Source organism: Pseudorca crassidens, chromosome 2, assembly GCF_039906515.1.
Source record: "Pseudorca crassidens isolate mPseCra1 chromosome 2, mPseCra1.hap1, whole genome shotgun sequence".
NCBI lineage: Eukaryota > Metazoa > Chordata > Mammalia > Artiodactyla > Delphinidae > Pseudorca > Pseudorca crassidens.
The window spans coordinates 145,253,632-145,275,215 of NC_090297.1; the positions used below are offsets into that span (position 1 = coordinate 145,253,632).

At 34.5% G+C, this 21,584-nt stretch overlaps 1 protein-coding gene across 10 annotated transcripts in view; it reads right to left on the bottom strand.

Annotated features, from left to right (window-relative positions):
- Positions 1-21,584, bottom strand: part of RCOR3 (REST corepressor 3) — a 50,502-nt gene that overhangs the window by 26,675 nt on the left and 2,243 nt on the right. For 9 of the 10 annotated variants that reach the window (XR_010941286.1, XR_010941285.1, XM_067729048.1 and 6 more), the window contains exons 3-7: positions 14,598-14,675; positions 11,928-11,980; positions 10,133-10,294; positions 9,079-9,203; positions 8,241-8,319 (exon numbers count right to left, since the gene is read on the bottom strand). Coding sequence is in view for 8 of the 10 variants with exons in the window: in XM_067729048.1 (XP_067585149.1) it covers positions 8,241-8,319; positions 9,079-9,203; positions 10,133-10,294; positions 11,928-11,980; positions 14,598-14,675 (497 nt within the window). In the remaining 2 variants the exon portion in view is untranslated. Of the gene's footprint in view, positions 1-8,240; positions 8,320-9,078; positions 9,204-10,132; positions 10,295-11,927; positions 11,981-14,041; positions 14,393-14,597; positions 14,676-21,584 lie in introns of all 10 variants that reach the window. The other variant, XM_067729050.1, reaches the window with a different exon arrangement.

Genomic DNA, 21,584 nt, shown 5'->3' on the forward strand with positions numbered 1-21,584 from the left:
GGGATAAGCAAGGATGCAGGAGCTGACATTTGCCTAGGCTTCAATGGACAACAGGTGCAGGGCACAGGAGATAAAGCCAGAACTCTGGAAGGGGACTCCATCATTGTGCAAAGTAGGAAAAGTGCCCCTGCCCTGCAGAGGGAGAAGATGATTAAAGAAAGTCATGCCTAATTCATCTTTGGCCGAAAGGAAAGGAAAGAAACCAAAAAGTCTTCCCTAAGAATCCCTAACCACAGGCCTATATTCAGGCAGGTTTGGGGACTAAATTTACAGGAATGTCTGGCCTGAAAAACTCCAAGTCGAAAATGTACTCTGAAGTGTCTCAGGTTGGTAGGGCCTTCAGACAGTTAGCAGAAGTAAAGGGAAACTATCCTCAGAAGAATGCACTGTAAAACCAGGTCTCAAAAATTTTCAACAAATATGTTCCAAGGAAAATGAGCTCACAACCACAGAGTGCCAAACAAGCCTCATGAGTGAAACACAGCAGAGAGCAAACAATAGAATTATATCTGCAAAGATGACAAATATTACAATTACTAGGTAAAGAGAATACAATACATGTGTTATATGTGTACAAAGAAATAAAAGAACTGAAAATATGGAATATTCTTATAAGAAGTGAGTCTATCAAAACTGACCAAGCAGATATGCAAAAGAACCAAATAGAACACCTAGAAATAAAAAATATTATAAATAAGATTAGAAACTCAATGGATGGGTTACTTAGCCGATCAGACAGAGCTCAAAAGAAAATTAGTGACTTCAAATGCACATATGAGAAAAATGCCCAAAACATAGTACAGAAGTATGGAAAGACAAAAGGATGGAAAATATGAGTGGTTAAGAGACATGTGAAAAGTCCATTACATTTCTAAAAGAATTCCCAAAAGAAAGAATAGAGAGAATGAGGGAGAATCTATATTCAAAGAGACAACAAATGAGAATTTTACAGAACTTAAGACAGGATTCAGAAAGTACAAATGAATCCGAAGCAAGTTTAAAAAAAGAAATCCATACCCAGATACATTAAAATGAAACTACAGAACACTAAAGACAAAGAAGAGATCATAAAAGCAGACAAAGAGAAAAGCTAAATTACCTCCAAAGGAATGGTAACTAGCCTGACAGCAGACTTCTCTAAAGCAATGACAGAAATCAGAAAGCAGTAGAATAATATCTTCAAATAATATCCGTCAACCTAGGAGTCTAACCCCAGCAAAACTAAGTGTTCAAGAACAAGGAAGGACATTTTGGACATTCCAAAACTGACTGTGTTTATAATCAATAGACTCTCACTAAATTAACCTGTAAAAGATACACTTTAGAAAAAAGAAAAATTATTTTCAAAGAAAGTTCTAAGATTCAAGAAAGAATGATAAGCAAAATTAATTTTAAGCATGTGAGTAAATCTAAACTAACCCCGACTATGTGTTTAATATGAGATACTTTAAAAAATAAGATGTAAGTAAAACTTGGCAAAAATAGCATATAAATCAAGAGGATAGTGGTTGACGTCAAAGCAGCCTAAGGGTCTTATATTAATTAGAATCCCATTAAAAACACCAATATTAGGCTTTAAGTTAAATATGCAGGATAAAATTTTCAGAATACACAGTAAGAATAGAAATATAGAAACATTCCAGACTAGTAGACAGTTAAAAAAAAAAAATCAAACAAGAGATGGATTCTTAATCCAAAAAGAAGGCCATAAAGGAGGGGAAAGAAAACCAGAAAAAGCAAGTCAAACAGAAGGTAAAAATAAGAAAGAACAAAAATACAAATATCAATGATCATGACTGGTATATAGGAGCTAAACTCTCTAGATAAAATATAAAACCCAACTTATATGCTCCTGTAAGACACATACTTAAAATGTGAGGACACAGAAATGTTGAAAATAAGCAATAAAGATATACCAGGCAGGGCTTCCCTGGTGGCGCAGTGGTTGGGAGTCCACCTGCCGATGCAGGGGACACGGGTTCGTGCCCCAGTCCTGGAGGATCCCACAGGCAGCGGAGCGGCTGGGCCCGTAAGCCATGGCCGCTGAGCCTGTGCGTCCGGAGCCTGTGCTCCGCAACGGGAGAGCCCGCAACAGTGAGAGGCCCATGTACCGCAAAAAAAAAAAAAAAAAAAAAAAAAAAAAGATATACCAGGCAAACACTTAACAAAAGAAAGGTGATAAGAGTTATATCAGACAAAATAATCTTGAAAAGTAGAAGGCATCAAAAGAGATGAAAGGGTCATTACATATTGATAAAAGGTTCAATTCAACAAGATAAAACAATTTCTATACACCTAATAACAATAGTTTCAAAATATAAAAAGTATTATTTCTCAATAATCCATCAGATAAGCACATAAACACCCACTGAAACAACCCTAGCAAGTAGGCAAGCAGTAACAGAATATTGATTTCAAGCATATAACTGACAAGCTTCAATTAAGACACATAAAAAACCTGTAACCAATAATTAGAGTATGTATTACTCTCAAGCACACATGGAAAAACATTCATGAAAATTCGACATTCTAGACTTGGAGGTTTTAAAACATATCCTCAAATTCTTCAACATTCCAACCACTGAGAAGTGGGACTCTCTCCCATTCTCCTTGATTCTGGACCAACTTTAGTAACTCACTTAAAACCAACAGAATGCAGTAGATTTGGGGATGATTACTTTGGAGGCAACCAGCCATGGTCAGAAACCAAATTACTAAGGGACCACCAGGCTAGAGAGGAATGCTAGCTAACAGCTAGTATATCAACTACCAGTCATGTGAGCAAGTCAAAAACCTTTAATAACATCCTACTTGATGCTGAAACATAAAAATCATTCTCTCTAAAGTCAGGAATAAGATAAAAATATTTGCTATCATAACTTCATTCAACATTATACTGGTGATTCTAACCAGTTCAGTAAGGGAAGAAATAAAAGGTATTATAAGGACTGAAAAGAAATAAAACTGCTGTTATTTTCAGATAATATAAACCTCTATATAGGAAATGCAAACTAATCTACAAACAATTAAAGATTTCATTTCTCTCCAGTTTATATGTAGATTCAACGGAACATCAAGTAGCACTTTCCTACTTTGAAGTTTGAGAGCAAAAGTCCAAAAATAGCCAAGGACTTTCACCTTTAGAAGCACTACCAAGTAATGGGACTCATCCTAGCAGCTATCAAGACTTATTATAAAGTTATAGTAATCAAGACATTGTGTGACTGACAAGGGATATATAACTGACAAGAGAAGCAGACTAGAGAGCCATACATATATAGAAACCTCATCTATGATGAAGCTGACATGGCAGACCAGTTGAAAGAAATGAACTCGCTTCCATATTGGAAAACAAATAAATAAAAACGGGTCTCTATCTCACAACATAAACAAAACCTAATTACTGAAAGATCAAGGACTTAAATGTAAAAAACAAAACTTTAAAACTTAAAAATTTTATACATTGTCTTTAAGAAAAAGACAAAACCAAACCAATAGATAAAAAACAAACACAAATAAGCATTAAAAAAAGACACAATAATAGACAACAGATGGAAAAATAATCGGCCTTATTAGTAATCTCATGAATGAATTGAGAACACAATGAGATACCATTTCAGGTTATCAGATTTCTAACATCTTGAAAGTCTTACCACATAAAGTATTGGCAAGGAACTGGATAATGAGTACTCTCATAGCCCAACAGAAGTACATCAAATGTAGAAAATGATTTGCCATTACCTAGGAAAGTTAAACATGGTTATACCCTAAAATACAGTAATTCCACTCCAAACAATCCTAGGGTATTATTACTAAGTCACTGCTGGCATTTTGGTGGAACAATCTGTGCTGTGCATTTCAGGAGAGCTGGCATCCCTTTCCCATTATATGCCAGTGGTGCCCATCAACCAAAACCACGTCCATAATTTTTAAATGCCCTTTATGTGAGTAATACTAAACCTAGCTGAGAACCACTGTCCCAAAGGAACTCTGATATATATGTATCCAGGGTATGTTCTTATCAGTATTGTTCATAATAATAAAAAGCTACAAATGATGTCCATTAATTAGAGAGTGGCTAAGTTGTAGCATATGCATGCAAGGGAACACTGTAATACAGCAATGAAAATGAACTGCAAAAACATGTTGGACAGCAACAAAAAAATGCGGGTAGCTGAACACATACAATATGGTTCCATTTAAATCAAGTCTGAAATGTACAAAACTAAATGTGAGTTGCTCAGAGATACATAACTTTGTGATAAAACTATAAAAAAGGGAGTGAATAATTGATAAATTTCAGGATAGATGTTCCCACTGGAAAGAAGGGAGGGGTGCAATAAGGAAAATATACACAAAGGACTTCTGTTTCTTGAGCTCAGTCATGGACACACTGGTGTTTGTTTTATTATTATTCTTTAAATTGTACAGTCTATGGTATGTATAGTTCATAATTTTTAAAAGTTAAAAATAAAAACCTTTCCATATAATGTGTCAACAACATGCAGAAGCAGCTATAAAGATGTGTTAAAGGCAATGATACAGTATCATTCCCTGAGTGGTGTCCCTATCATCTGTGAAAGAACAGAGAAATGAATGAAGCTGCTGACAAACAGTACGAGCCTCGGACCACAACCTTGCAGTATGTTTTTTAACACTTTTTAACTTTTACTCCCCTCACTACATTTGCTAACAGGATGAGATCACAGGCCAACAAAAGACCAAATGTGTAAGTACCATCTCACATAGTTGGAAAAAACAGTATTCCACATACATACATTTCCTACATAACTAAACCCAAATCCCTAATCTCTCATATTTGTACAGTAATTAAGAATTCATGACATATATTCTCATCTGTTAAAATAAATTTGACTGAAAGCCTACTATCTACCAGGCCCTGTAGTTAAGACACAATTCTTGCTCTTTAAGAGCTTACCACCCAGGGATAGGTAGGCAGGTGAGGGGAAACCAGATGTAAACAAGTACCACTTAGCTCAATGAGTACTGCAATGGATTTAAAGAAAACTAAGGAGGTGGTCAATTCAACATAAGGCACAGGAGAGTTCATAGACAAGCTACATGTTGCAGAGTTATGAGGAATTTGCCTGACAGATTTGAGAAGAAAGGAAATTCTAGAAAAAAAATGGACCAACAAAGAACAAAGGCTGGGGGAACTAAAACACTTACCTGAAACTCTCTTAGGAAGGTGAAATAAGTGGGGTGGGGCAGGGAATGCCTAACTAGAAAGACTGTTTTATCCTATGGACAAAGCCACGGAAGGGCTGCAAACAGTAAATTTGGTTTTAAAAAGATTGCTTTGGCAGCAGGGTGAAGAATGGACTTGGAAGGTGTGGTGCAGAGTCTGGAGGCATGGAGATAAGGTAAATTAAGATAAGACAGAAAATGTCAGTAATTCAGAGAAGAGATGAGAACCTAAAAAAAGGCAGTCACCTAGAAAGACCAAAGAGAAAAGAACAAAATTTACAGTTATTTGAGAGAGAGAATTAAAAACGGTAATGACAAAATGAACAGAGTAATTGAGAAAAAGAAGTCACTAAAACTGAGACACAGTGGTTAAAAAGGTAGACAGGAATCAGAGAATGGTGTTAGAAAACTCAAAAAGAGATTTTCAGAAGAAGGGAGGGGTCAATAACTTGAAACAATACAGGAAGCACAAGGAGAGTACACTGAGAAACCAGTCCTCGGATGTGGCAGTTAGGAGGTCACTGCTGACCTATCAGCAGTTTCAGTGAAGTAAAGGGACAGAAGTCTGACTGAAGCAAACTCAAGTGAAGTCATGCTAAGGAGGATAATTCTTTCTAGACTGGTTGGGAGATAGTCATGCTTTTAAACGAAAGACTGGAGCTTACTTCTGGGCTGCAATGAAAAGGTTGAAAGTATGGCAAACAGAAGGTCCTAGAGGCAATATGAAGGGATAAGATAGGTCAAACAAGCAGTGAAATTATACAGAACAAGGGGAGGGGCCTATCTTGAATGAGAGAGGCATTCAGCTCAGACTGTTCATTCAGTAATTTCATATTACTGAATTTGTGACATTTTAAAAATCTGATCCTATCAAGTACCAGCAAGGAAGTGGACAATGAGTACTATGTGAAGTGCTAGGGGATACCAGATGTTCCAGTGTTACTGAGGGCCTGACTTCAAAGAGTTCACAGCTTAGTGGGCAAAAGACAATAATTTTAGTATAACATCCTAAGTGTAAATATACTCAGATAAAAAGGCTAGTATGGTAGCACAGAGGAAGGGCTGGAATTTAAGGGTGTTCCTGCTTGATATTTTCTCCATGAAGTAGAAAGTGAAGTTATCTGCTAAGTTTTTTTAGGGGAGTGGAGAGGTGGTAGATGATGTGTAGCAAAGGATGAATGTTCAAACAGTTGCTTACATAATAAATTTTATTCAAGATTTATTATGTACTGGGTACTGTAATAAGTGCTTTTATACATATTACCTCTTTGATTGTCAGAACCTTTTACTTTTACCAATGGAAAAAACTGAAAATTACAGGTTAAAAACTGAGAGGTGCTAAGGGCTACACTGAGATTGGAAACTACTTTTTGTAAGTAGCAACAATGCACATGATCCTGCAATTTTCTCCTGCTACACCAGACCAAGAATAGCAATTGATCCAGCATTGTGGGTTTATAGGGTTAGAGAAGGAATAGCAGAAGGGTGAGAGAAATGGGGAGTCAAAGATACTGGGAAGAGAGCAACTTAAGTAATTGGTCATTTGGTCTACGGTTTAGGGAAACAAGGAGACTCGGAAAAGAAATGAAGGAATCAAGGAATTTGAGAACATTTAGCAGTAGTAAGAAAATCAGTAAAATATCAAGTTAAGGGTAGGATTTATTAAATTTCATTGATGAAAGATGACAAGGGCCAGAATGGGCCATGGCATTGAGTTCCTTAAGAGGAGGAATGGGAGTCATATTGGATGAAGTCACATTCTCCAATTTTCAATGTTATTTTCACTATTCCACAGCTGCCAATACATCACAAGCCTTTACCCATCAACATTTGGTCTATTTTTTTACAATTATGTAATTCCTTGCCTTAATAAATGAGCATGCATATCAATTTAAAACTTTTCTTTTTAATGATTTTAAGTCACCGTTATTATCATTAAATTGAGGAATATGAGTGCTCTTCTAGTTGGGGATTCTTCCATCTCTTCCTTTGATGCAGCTTTCAATTTTCACTGCTGTCAGTATACCCGGTACTAATTAATAATTTGTTATAACATGGAATAAACTAAATGTTTTCCAAGAATATTCTACACCTAATATTGTATTATCTGAGGGTGGTTCTACTTCTTTTCTATGGATTAAAGAATAGGCATCAGGCTTCCCTAGTGGCGCAGTGGTTGAGAGTCCGCCTGCCGATGCAGGGGACACGGGTTCGTGCCCCGGTCCGGGAGGATCCTGCATGCCGCGGAGCGGCTGGGCCCGTGAGCCATGGCCGCTGAGCCTGCGTGAAGAATAGGCATCGTGGGGAGTTCCCAGGTGGCTTGGTGGTTAGGATTCCGGGTTTTCACTGCTGTGGCCTGGGTTCAATCCCTCGTCGGGGAAGTAAGATACCACAAGCTACTTGGGGCAGCCAGAAATAAAAAAAAAAAAAAAAAAAAAAAAAAAAATAGGCATGGGGACTTCCCCATTGGCACAGTGGTTAAGAATCCGTCTGCCAATGCAGGGGACATGGGTTCGAGCCCTGGTCCAGGAAGATCCCACATGCCACAGAGCAACTAAGCCCGTGAGCCACAACTACGGAGCCTGTGCTCTACAGCCCTCGAGCCACAACTACTGAAGCCCGTAAGCCTAGAGCCCATGCTCTGCAACAAGAGAAGCCATTGCGATGAGAAGCCCACACACTGCAACAAAGAGGAGCCCCTGCTCACCGCAACTAGAGAAAGCCTGCGTGCAGCAACAAAGACCCAATGCAGCCATAAATAAATAAATAAATAAATTTATTAAAAAAAAAAAGAGTAGACATCGTAGCAGGGCTTTTATACTTCGGAGTGGATGAGATAACCCCAAAATTACTTAACTCACTGGCTAATTAGAGTTCTAGATGTTATCGTTTTTCCAAAAACCTCCAATTAACATTGAAATTTACTACCTTTTAACCCATTATATAAAAATGTTTTTCTTAATATGAAGTACTATTCGTTTTTTGGAGTGGATTTGTAGAACAATTATAAGCACCCTAATGATTATCATTACCTCTTTCTTGGCTTCTTTTTTGGGATCATAATCACTATCGTTTCCATCCATTGGGTGTGTTTCTTCCACATCATCATCACTGAGAAAAAACAAAGATTAATAAACTTAATTCACTTCCTTTCATTCTGTTCCAGTGCTCTCATCAAACTGCAATATACCTGGCTAATAATTTTACTAAATATTCCCCAGGAGTTGTCCTTGGGAAGATGAGCTTTTATAGTTTAGATTTCTGTAGTGTTTAGAAACATTTACCCTTTTAGGTATATAGAATCATTTAAGCAAACATTTCTAGCTAAAAACAGAGACCCAATAGGAAAGATATTTAGAAAGAAATATCATTTGGGAAAAAGAACACATTTATTAATTTGATATAATACTTATTTTCCAACTGGAGAACTGAAATAATAAGTTATTATATCAAATTAATAAATGTGTTCCAAGTGGAGAACTGAAAAAATGATCTTTTATACTACCAGAAAGATACAGCTACAATAATGTGGACCTCAGTTACTCAGATAACTGTGGAAAGACCATCTGCCAGAGAATATATTTCTTAATATATTCTAAATGTATGTATTGAATACATCAGTACCGAAAGGAAGCATTTGTGATTAGTTAAATACAACTCACATATAACTCAGTTGCAAGGTTTGCTGGCTATGATTAACAGTTAAAGAGTTGAAGAGAGTTCTTACTGTTAAGATTTCTGATCACTCAGTTCTCGTCAGAGTGGAAACATGAATGTAAGGATAAGAAGCATTTACACTGTATTGTGATAATTGTTCTGCCTTAGGAAATACAAGCAATACCGGTAACTACATAAAGGCATTCAACCCACCTGTCACCCTGATTATGTCTATTGGCTAGTTTACGAGCCTGGCGATCCATCAAGCTTGTCCTAGATCGAGTTTTTTTCCAGGAATAGTAATATTTCACAAGGCTAGCAATTGTCTTATCTGGAAGCTTGAAAAAAAAATCATGTTAATATCAAGCAAGTTTATTCATAAACTCTGATTAACAGAATGAAAAATATTTCTATTATTCTTTGATACTTAGCAAACAAAAGCATAGACAAAAAATATTTTCCCAGGTACCTTTATGAATTATAGAGCTAAAAAATGCAGCTGTAGTCATAGCACCCCACCACACCTATGTCACTCACATTTCTAAATAAATATTCCTATTTATTCTGAGCAGGGAAAGGAGAGATAAAATTAAAATGATAAATGATGCAAATAGACTTAAGCTACAAAATGACTAATGATCATGCACTGCTTTGTCATACTGGCAAACAAGCACACACACTTCCAATTAAAAATGTTCTCTTTGATTATGGAAGGCACTTAGATATATTTGCAAACATTATCTAATTTCCATTCATTCAAGTTAAAAGAGTTTAATGTAGCAACTTCTCAGATTTATATTATTTTGACACAATACTAGAAATTTAACAACTAGAAATAGCTCTTCTTTAAATAAAAAAAAAGCAACAGCACCTGAACAATGTTGAAATAATACAGAATTTCTAAAAATTGGTTTTCATATCCAAAGGAATATAAATTTGAAAATGAAATCCTAATGTTAGAAAAATGAAACATTTAAAAATAAAATTGAAATTTTTTTCCTGAAATGACAGACGTATTTAATAACTCTATTAAACATATACTTAAGTCATAATAAATGTTAATTTATTACAACGAAATGACACATAATGATCATGCATTAGAATAGTAGAAAATAAGACTGTATGTAAAATATACTTATTTAAAAATATTTTTAAAAATTAAAATTAGATTGGAAAACTTTTTTGTTTTTAATAATTAGGAAGTGTTTAACAATAGAATAAGGTTATCACTCAGGTATGAATCACAGTAAGAGCAAAATTACCATACCATTTGCTGAATCCTGTGAAAGCTCTTCCCATGAAAACTAAAGGCTTGTTCAAATAGGACTTTATCTTCCACTGTCCACTCATCCGGAAAGGGAGTGAAATTAGGGAGATCAGCAAGGGACTTCTCAATGTTATGTTTATGCCAGAACAACATGCCAAGTGCCTTTGAAGAGAAATCATTCCCCTTTGGTTTTAATGGACTTATGTTCCATCACACTTAAGAGAGTTAAACACAAATTAGGTTAAAATCTTAAGCCTATGACTTCAACTGAAGATACACTCACAGTTTGGGGCTTTTAATCAGGGGTGCCCAGGTAGCAGACCTCATTTATTTATTTCTTTTAATCAGGGCCTCAGAACAGTAAATGTTCTTACATACCATATTTGCTGTAGAATCTAGAAAAAGTGAGCTGAGGAGAGTGGCTATAATTACTAAAGCAGGTTTGTAGGCTCATATCAAGACTTTCACTCACATTTATTCATTTGTCAATGTGTAGAGAAAAATACGCTAAAAGGAAAAATAACCTGTAAGTCAATACTTAAATGAAACTATCAATTATAACACAAAACTAGAAGTGCTCAGTCAAGACTCAGTAGAGAAATATTTATGTTTTAACCTGTTAGAAGTGTATCATGGGCTAAATACTTCTAAGAAGTAAGAGTACCTCAACTGCAACTTTAACAATATTTTACCACATATATTTTTTAATGTTCTTTATTATCATAATATACACAAAGAATTATTATGAGACATATTAATAACTTCAATGACTTTATTACCAAATCATAGGAAAGCCTGAAATGGATAATTTCTAACAATTCAACAACTTTCCCTTCTATTGTAAGTAAGCGGTAGGTCTTTATCTGTACTATAAGGTACAGAGTATCATTTAGGGGATAAAGATTTATTTTTTAAGAAGAGATACAGCAACTTTTTAAATAGTGAGTTTTAAATTTCTGTACTTTGGTAATACTCCTTGAAAACGAAAATATGTATAGTCACATTTTGAAGGATTAACCTTCTCAAACAAATATTAGAACGCAAGCCGAGGCTTAAAAACAAAATACGTAATCAAAGTCTTCAAAATCCACAGAATAGTTAACTACATTTAGATAAACATCTCAGTTTCACTGAAATGACTTTCTATTATTTAATCATGTTACTAACTATAAAGTTAGCTCTTAATAATCCAGGTTACAGAAAATTCACTTACTTTATATTAATTCTGATAAAGTTTGATTTTTTTACTTAGTCAAAATGAAATTTAAGAATTTCTATTTCACTTTTACTTTTCCATGTTCTCCATTCCCTTATTACCAGGGATAATGAACCATATGCCATATATATCTCTTTTTAAAGTTATCTAATTTTTTTAAAGCCCTTTGTGAATGATTTCCTTCAAAATCTAAAAATCTTAAGTATTTCTTTAAATTAAAAGTTTAACTTTTAGGACTTTTAGGTTAAAAAGTCAAAGAGAATTACCTCTACTTAAAAATATTTTCCCTTTTTCTTGAGCATCTGCTAGAGTAATCCTGAAGGCTTTCAGATACTTGAAGAACTCAAAACAGATAAGAAACAGAGGTGTCGAGAGAAAAATGTTCAAGTCCTTGAGATAAATAATGTTTATAAAAGCAAAATCCTTGATGATGAAAGGTCAGATTTGCTAGGACTTTTGTAGTATCTATAAAGTTGGTTGAACTTATGCAGTTTCTTAAGACAGAAACTATCATGAGATGTTCTTTGGATTTGATAAATACTGAGGCAAACTTTAATATTAAAATGTTTCTCTACATACCTGTTCCACATTGTAGCCATGTTTCTCCTTTGCAATTGCAATATATTCATCCACTGTAATGAAACAATGTTATATAATTAATTATTCTCATTTACTTCATTTGCCCGGTTGACTCTTTTTTTTTTTTAACAAAGCAAAATTTAAAAACAATTACACTCTAGGGGTAAAAAAATAGCCAAAGTCATTTTCCATGAAATACTATAAAAAAGACTTTCACTTCTATGACCAGGATCAGAAGTTCACTTGGTTTAAGATTTTACTTAGTATGAGTTATCTCTGTGACCATACAGCATCTACTTATTAAATTCACTGACATTACTGTAATTATTTTTGTATTAAAAAAAAGACCAATCTGTGGTTAGCCAATAAAGCCTAATTACAGTATAAAATATTAGGTAACTTCTATTGCAGTCTTTATTTGAAGAGACAATTATTTAAGACCCCATCTCATGTTTAGAGTTTTCCCAAAGCTTTTACCTTCCCGTTTCTGATTACTGTATAAAGGATGGTTTATCTATAGTTTTGCCAACTATACATAATTACAATTTAAATATACTTCAGTATTCCTAAAATTTTCTTCAGCTCTTCCGGCTAGCTATACAAAAGATGTTTGAATATTCCATTTTTCTTCATCCTCAATTATTGTAATCAAGCCAGTAGAGTTGTTTAAATAAGCAGTTTCTATGATGATATATATACTGGCTATTTCAAGGCTTCATTGCTAAGAAATCTGCCACTTCACATTCAGCAGGACTCAGTTTTACGTGAAGTCCTTGTTGATCCTATATTTTATATATATATATAAATTCTTTAAGCACATTTTTGAGAAGCAGTGGTTGAGAATTCTGATCCTAGAACCGCTGGGCTACCTGGACTTGGTTCCCAGCCCTGTCACTTGTTTTTGGATTTTAGGCAATTAACTTGACCTTTATGTACCTTAGTTTCCTCACTATAAATAGTGATAAAAATAGTACTATATTTAATACTATTCCTCCTAGGATTAAATGAGCTAATATATGTAAAGTGCTTGAAACAGCATCTGGCCCATTTTAAGTACTTTCTAAGAGTTTGCTGTTATTAATATTACAGTACAGTTTAATATATAAATATGCTATTGTAACAATAATGCTGTTAAGATTAACTAATTTTTATGGATGTTATTATATCTCCCTAAGACTGGAAGCTTTTAAGAAGAAAATCCAAATATTATATTCTATTTAGAACCCATAGTACTTAAACATATGACAGGTCTAAACACATGCTGATTAACAAAAATGTCTTAAGAGTCCTATAAATAGAAGGCTGAACAATACCAATTACCCTGTGGTTCTCAACCCTGGCTATGCATTAGAAGCAGTAGGGGAGCTTTAAAAAAGGAAGTCCTGGCTCCACCCCCAAGATTTCTGATTTAATCAGTTTGAGGTAGAGGCCAGACATCAACAGAATTTTTTTTAAAGTTCCCCTAAGTGATTCCAAGCACAGCCAGGGATGAAAGTCACTACCCTGTACCTTCAGTTGGATATTCCACATGGACACACCACTACCAGGACATGTTGGCTTTCTGAATTTTGTTTTCCATTTTGCTAAGAAATGCACCATTGTATAAAACAGTGCTAAAACAGCAAATGCCAATGACACCCTAATGCTCAGTTTGTGACTGAAAACCTCTGCCTATAATGAAGATTGAACCAAAAAACCTGATCGTCTCTTTCAGGTTTCTCAGTACACAAAATGTACAATTTTGTGTTTTCTGTTAAGAATACCTCAAGGGTATATAATTCCTAGGTTACCAGTTAGACTTTTTGCTGGTATTCTGAAGCTCTTAAATAGGAAGAATTATCAGGTATGCAGAATAATACCCCGTTTTCAATTTTTAGTTCTCTTACTGCATCAATAAGTATGACTAGACTTACTATGCACATGATATATAGGACATCATTAATTTTCATGAAACTAAATAAACCATCATGGGACATCTTTAAGATTTAGTAAATATTTTTAAAAGACAAGCTTATTTTACAGCCACTAGAATAGCTGTTCAGTGGTTTTTGTTTGTTTGTTTTAATAAATCAAATGATAACTAAATGGAGGGGTGGGGATCTTAGTTTTGTTACCTGCACGTTTCCTATATCTGATGTGCCGCAAAGGATCAGGTCCGCTACATCACATTGAAGTCTAAAGCCACACCATGATTCAAGAAGTGCATGGTCAATGATCCAGAAGGTCTCCGTCCAGAAATGGAGAGCACAAAGATGACCTGATTGATGGCTGCTGAAGTCAGTTCTTTCCCCTTTCCTCTTTAAAATGGTAATGATAGTGGGCTCTTGGAAGTTTGAAGGCATTTCTTTACAGCTTCATATACTGAGGAATAGCCTGTGCAGATGTCTACATAGTAACTCCCTCCCCTGCTTGAGGATTTAAGCAGCAATGCCATCAGATCCTAGGTTTTTTCAGTCTTCCTGGGCCTGACACAAATTGGAATGATCAACCCACTATCTTTCAAAAGGAAAAACATTCTAACATAACAAGCTCCATCAAAATAACAAAACAAAACAAAGACAAACTGATTTCTTATGAGAATCTAAGAGACTCAAAAACAAATATAAGTTGCATTTTGAATTGGTTGATAGATTCCCTATTGACATAAACATTCAATTTCAGAAAACTTACATTTGGCATCTGGGATACTGTGATATGGAGACCATACAAGCATTCCTCCATTGTCTTTATCGGTGTACTTTGTAGCACCTGGGGAAAAAATTAATTATTTTGAATATGATGAACTTTACATTCAAAGTAAGTATAAACAAAGTAAGTTTTATTTCTATTTTAGTACAGTACCTGCAAAAGAGGACAAAGAAACAAAGTACAGGAAAACAAAGGAAGGAAAACAGATATACACTAAATATAGTAAATATACCACTTATAGATACCAACGAAATTTCACAAACACTGAAGCTTACCCTCTTTAAATTAAAAAGAAAGACTTTATTAAGTACATTTTATATCCCTACTTCTTAACGGGTAGTAAATCTGATTTAACCTTCTATACGTTACTTAGGAGTCATTAAAAACTCTGGCTTTAAAACTAGAGCAAATACCTCAGGTGATGAGTTAATTGTTTTGCCCATATCTAAATGGGCCAAGATCATTATAATTTTTAAATACCTGTATATGCTTTTTATGATTTTTATTTAATCTTGTTCTCCTTGCTAGGAATCTGCCAGTTATTCCTTTTTAATTTCATTTATTACTTTTTATATTTATGAAAGTTTGTACTCTGTGTAAGAGGAAAACAAAGTCAAACCATGGAAAAGTTAATAATGCTATTTCTCCTTAATGTAATCTGAGTCTACCTCTAATCTAGAAGCATACTATTGCTGTTTCTCTTTTTTTTTTTTTTTTTTTTTTTTTGCAGTACGGGGTCCTCTCACTGTCGTGGCCTCTCCCATTGCAGAGCGCAGGCTCAGTGGCCATGGCTCACGGGCCCAGCCGCTCCGCGGCATGTGGGATCCTCCCGGACCGGGGCACAAACCTGTGTCCCCTGCATTGGCAGGCATACTCTCAACCACTGCGCCACCAGGGAAGCCTGCTGTTTCTAATTTATTTCTAATCTGTTATAATCTAAAAAGTCAGAAAAATCAAGCTCTATTGAAACTGCATGTAAGTTAAGAATAGACAGAGGGGCTTCCCTTCCCTGGTGGCACAGTGGTTAAGAATCTGCCTGCCAATGCAGGGACACGGGTTCGAGCCCTGGTCTGGGAAGATCCCACAAGCCGCGGAGCGGCTGGGCCCGTGAGCCACAACTACTGAGCCTGCGCGTCTGGAGCCCGTGCTCCGCAACGGGAGAGGCCACGATAGCGAGAGGCCCGCGCATCGCGATGAAGAGTTGCCCCTGCTCGCCGCAACTAGAGAAAGCCCTCACACAGAAACGAAGACCCAACACAGCCAAAAATAAATATATAAATTAATTAATTTATATATATAAAAAAGATTTATTAAGAAATAAAAAAGAATAGACAGAATGAACGAAAGGCCTGACACAGCTATCCCAGAGCCAAGTAAATGCCAGTAGGTTCTGTCTTTAAATACTCGATGGTCCTTTTCTGGCTTCTTCCTACTTCTTATGTGCATTCAAGTTAATTAAAACTATGAGCTGTTGTGGCCTCTCCCGTTACGGAGCACAGGCTCCGGACGCGCAGGCTCAGCGGAGAGGCCCGCGTACCGCAAAAAAAAAAACAAAAAAACAAAAACAAAAACAAAAAAAAACTAAGAGCTGTTGATATCCACCAGTAACTAATGCCTAGAATTCCAAAATTACTCACAGAAAACATTAATATAATTCTGAGGTTAAACTGTAATCACTTATAAAGTTATAAGATATTCAGAATAAAGAATATTCACTTCCAGGGGTAAAAGTAACTATTATACTCCCAACTACAGACTTTATCAAGCAATAATTTAATGTCATTCAGCCGTTCTTTATTTTTGTAGAATCATAACACATCACTACTGTATATTCAATCAACAAATTTTAGTTAGAGAATGACACACTGTTAGTGCAATATGAAGCTAAAATTGTTAAGTTATGTACGTTTTACTATAAGGAAAAATTAGGTATGGAGAAAAAAGTATTGACAGAATACTATAAAAGTATTAGAAAAAAGCATAATTACAAAATAAACCTAAAAGCAAAACATTGCATTTTGTCATAACTATCTTTAATAAGAGGATAAAAATAGGAGATGAGAATTTAAGAAAATGCAAGTTAGAAGTACATTATCTAAAATTTATATTCAATAAAAATAAATTTTAAAAAACTTCTTTAAAAAATATTAAGATATATATTTAATTTTTAACCACATAAAAACACAAAAGCAAAATAGCTAAACCACTCAGTGGAAATAAAACAGACATCTAAGTTGATCAGAAGCCTTTATTTAATTAATAAAATCTATTGCTATTTCTAGTGAGTATCCTAAACTTCAATCCTTTAGTATGGGACTGATTCATTTTCAGCATGGACTGTGACAAAGATAATTTAAATACTACTTAAAAGAACATGGAATGCAACAAAGAAAAGGCTTCCATTAAGTCTCAAGTCTTGATAGCATACATGCTTAATATTTAGACATATTTCCTTGCATCTGATTCTTGTATTACAGAAAATCTGAATTAAAATATTTTTATTAAATATCTCTTCTTAAACAGATATAAACTTTTTTTTTTTGTATTCTTGCCCATGAAGAACAACAGTTAAGTTTCCTCAAAAATTCTTAGCACTGTAATCAAGGGCCCGATCTTCTGACAGAAACTGGCATCCAAACTGTGGAGACTAACAGCTCTTCTAACATGGGTGTATATATCTGGAGTATAGAGAATGCCTAATTAGGCATTTCACAATGTTCTTTCCCTGACTACTCTTGAATTGGGCTCCACCATTTTCAATCATATATGTGTCCCACTAGGACCAAAAGATGACTGATGTTTATAGGAAATGAGAGATAGCTTAGTATAATGGTTAAGAGTGTAACCACTTATAGAGCCAGACTTCAGGTTTGCATCCCAGCTCTGCCACTTCCTAGCTTTGTCACCTTGAGCAAATTTATTTAATCTGTCTCTGCATCAGTTTAACCCATCTTTAAAAATAGGGATAATGAGAGCACCTTCTTCACAGAGTTGTTCAAAAATGAAGTGAATTCATATTTGTAAAGTACCTGGCATGTGGTAAGCACTACCTAAGACTTATGATTACTACTATATGCTTACTGAAGACAGTTCTTTAAGTTCCCTTCTTTCTGTACTCTGGAAAGGCTTCTTCTTACCTATCAATCAAATAAAAATATAAACGTATAAAATCTCATGGGGCTCTAACTCAAACGGCTGATGACCTCTCTTACCAACCCTTTGAAAATGAAACTGAATAGCTGAAATGACTTTTTTGTTTTACTGACAACTCAGACCTGATTCCTCTCCTATAAAAGAACAGGAGAAAGTAACTTGCATTATTAAAAACAATTTACCTCTCAGGATGATTTGCATTCAGTAAAGCTTTACCCTTTCCATCATAAAAGTTGAAGTAAACCAAAATATTTAAAGGACACAAAAACACAATTTTTATTTTGCTTTTATCTATAACAATGTTTAAGATTATACCTCAAAACTGTCTGATATTCAGAAATAATACTGAGAATCCAATTTGACTCTGCAACAAAATAACCAAGGCCTTAGAAGTAGCCTATCTTCTGAATGGATCAAAAATAAACAAACCAAAACTTAGACAGCAAGCAACCACAATTTTAAAAGACTATAGTAGCTCAACAGCTATGAAAATAAAATTATTGAGCAATCAGTTTTTTTAAGTATTAAATGAAACAAAAGTTCAAGCCTTCTGAAAACTTTTAGATCTCCTTAACTGCAGTTGGTAAAATACATTTATAAGACCAATTTGGGGAAAACCAACAACAAAAGTATAATTTTGATTAGGATTTCTATACAATAGCAAGTTTCAAAGTAAGTACAAAAATATAAATCTTCTATTTCTTTGCAGATTTCCTTTAAGACATTCCAACTAAGGATTCTGATGGAAATCATGGAACAAATATTCTATATAAAGAACTTAAATATTGAGATCAGTAAGACACTCCAAATATTTTAAAAATATTCTTAATTCACCAATTTCAAACCAAGGTAAACAAAGACATTCCAAGCAGTACACAAGCATTAATAAGTTTTCTGGGAATCAATTTTCAGGACTTCAAACTTCCCTGTTTTCTTTCCCAAGACAATCTGCCTGAGAAATCACCTGCAGTCTAAGCTGTACACTTATTCTACTTCTGACCTCCTTCTTCACAAACACCCTTCCCTCACTTTAAAAAAAAAAAGGCAGGTCTCTCACCCATCCCAAATCTTACAAGAGTACACTGCCTAAAATTTAAAAACCTCTATGATGCCAAACGAACATCAGCAAAGCTCTCTTTTACTCAAGGCACCATGACTATTACAGTTTTAATTAATTACACATTAATTATAATAACTCAAGCCAGAAGAGATTTAACACTTAGAACCTTATGTTCACAAGAATACATACTATGACGGTAGAGAAATTGGATAGGTGATCAATAAAGCACTTTCAAGCACAAAAATGTATTATAAAATTCTGTGAGGAAAATGCATGGAAATGATTTCAAAAACAAAAGGAACAATGTTAGGAGACTGTTCATATATTTTATAAAATAGATACTACCACATTACTATCGTATTTACATTTAATTGGATGCATTTAAAATAAGTATATAACAACTTTATTTCAAAGTGTTAACAACATTTTCAGTACACTGGAGATTACATTTTTCAACTAATAAACTCAGTGACAAATAACAGATGTCAACTTAAAAATATGTGAATCTGTTTTTCCAAATTTCTTCTACGAGTATGCAGGCAAAATATTTTGAATGCCACTGCTTTATATACATGAATTTTTACTTAATCTTGTCATATAGTTAAGAGTATCTCCCTTTTACAAATGAGAAAACTAAGGCTTGGACACATCAGGTACCCAGTTCATCCAAGGTCACTATGCCATAGTGGCTAAAAGGCATATGATAAGAGGTAAGACTCTTAATCACCACACAAAACTGCTCCTCGTGACGTAAGCATAGTCAGTAGGCACTAAATAAAAGTTGGGGAGGGCCTAGCAAAGAATCAAAAGGAAAAGAGTCACCTAAAAAAGAATCAAAAATCCGCTTAGTAAATTTTTATAACGGCATTCTTAGCAATGGTCCATCAATTGACATAAACTGTTCCTAATCTCCTAACTTCAATAATTCCAATTTAAATCTCAGTTCTTCTCATATTTTGTACAATACTCATTTTAATAACTCATTCTTTCTGTGCTTAATTTCTATCATCTCCTCCAATAAAAATAACCTCCACAAAAAAATCCTCTTAATTTTCCTACATTCTGATCATCATAATCTTGATACCTCAGGAATTTTTCTTCCAAATGACTTGGATGGCTATGGGTGGGCAATCTTCATGAAGACAGACTGAGTGGTTTATGAGACTAAATAGTATGAAGAAGAGAAAAGGAGAGGAGCTGACCATTTCTCAATTTCTATCATTAATTAATAAACATCTTTTCCTCTTTATCTCTTCCAAAGAAATATGTTTAAGTTCTCACCCAATGATATTTATTGACGTGGAGTAAAAACTTCACACACCACCACAACACTTAGAATAAGATAGAGCAATGGTACTATGTTGAATGGCATACAGGCTCAAAATTTCCTTGTAAAAGGTGTCTAATAATTGATAATCTACATTTGCTTGACAAGATTTGCCTATAACAACTATAGAAAAGCCCACCTAAGTTTAAATGATAACTGGTTTTAGTTGTGTCCTTGGGTTCAATATTCTGCAGATTATTAAGGAGAAAATGAATACAGGCATAACTCGTTTTATTGTGCTTCACAGATATGTCGATCAAGTCTATCAGCACCATTTTTCCAATAGCATTTGCTCATTTCATGTCTGTGTCACATTTTGGTAATTCTTGCAATATTTCAAACTTTTTCATTATTATTACATTGTTATGGTGATCTGCAATCTTGGATGTTACTATTGCAGTAAATGGTTAGAATTTTTTAGCAATAAAGTACTTTTTAATTAAGGTATGTACATGGCATTTTTAGACCTAATGCTATTGAACACTTTTATATGCACTGGGAAAACTATAATTCGTGTAACTTGCTTTATTGTGACATTTGCTTTATTGCAATGGTCTAGAACCAAACCTGCAATTATTTCTGAGGCATACTTGTAGATGAAATTGAAGAATATCATATTTGTCCTTATTCTAATAAAAAGTATCAACTATAGTCTGAGTAAATTATTGAGAATATAACTTTAAAAATTGTAATATTTGTGATTTTTCCCTCAAATATTCTTAGACAAATATTCTTAGACAAAATATAACATAAATTGGATAATACAAATAGTGGCCATGTGAAACCACATAAAAAGTATTCTGTACTTTCAATGAATTATTTTTCAAACTTTGAAATTTGTTCCAGTATTTGTTTGCTTGAAATTTTTTCCAAAAGTTGCTACAGTGATCAGGCTATGGCATGCATAAATTTGGTCTAGCATGAAGTCTGGGTCTTAAATACAAGATCCTTAATCAACTTGTGTACAGTTGTCTATGAAATATAAACCTATCTAATGGGGAAAAAAGATAGGTATGCTTATTACACTGCTGAGTTCTAATGTGGAAATAAGTTTATTCTAGAAAAAGCAGGATACCAATGAAAGCCCCAAATCAGAAAGGAATAAATGTATGCAGAATCATTCTTCACAATTATGAAATTTAATCTTCACTGAGTAACTGCCATTTGTCCACTCACACAACCTTGGCAAGAATTCCCCTAAGTATTTTTGTTTCCATTTTACAGCTAGAGAAACTGAGGTTTAGGGAGGGCCAGTGACTTGCTCAGGGCACAAAAATAAGAGATGAGTGATTAATTCAGTCTGTCTTAAGCCAGAGCAAGCACTTTCCAAATGTCAAGCTAAAACCTGAGGCAGCACTGTAATATGAAAGCGCCATGCACCCACTAGCTACATTAATAAAGAAAATTAGTTTCACAACAGTTAAAATTA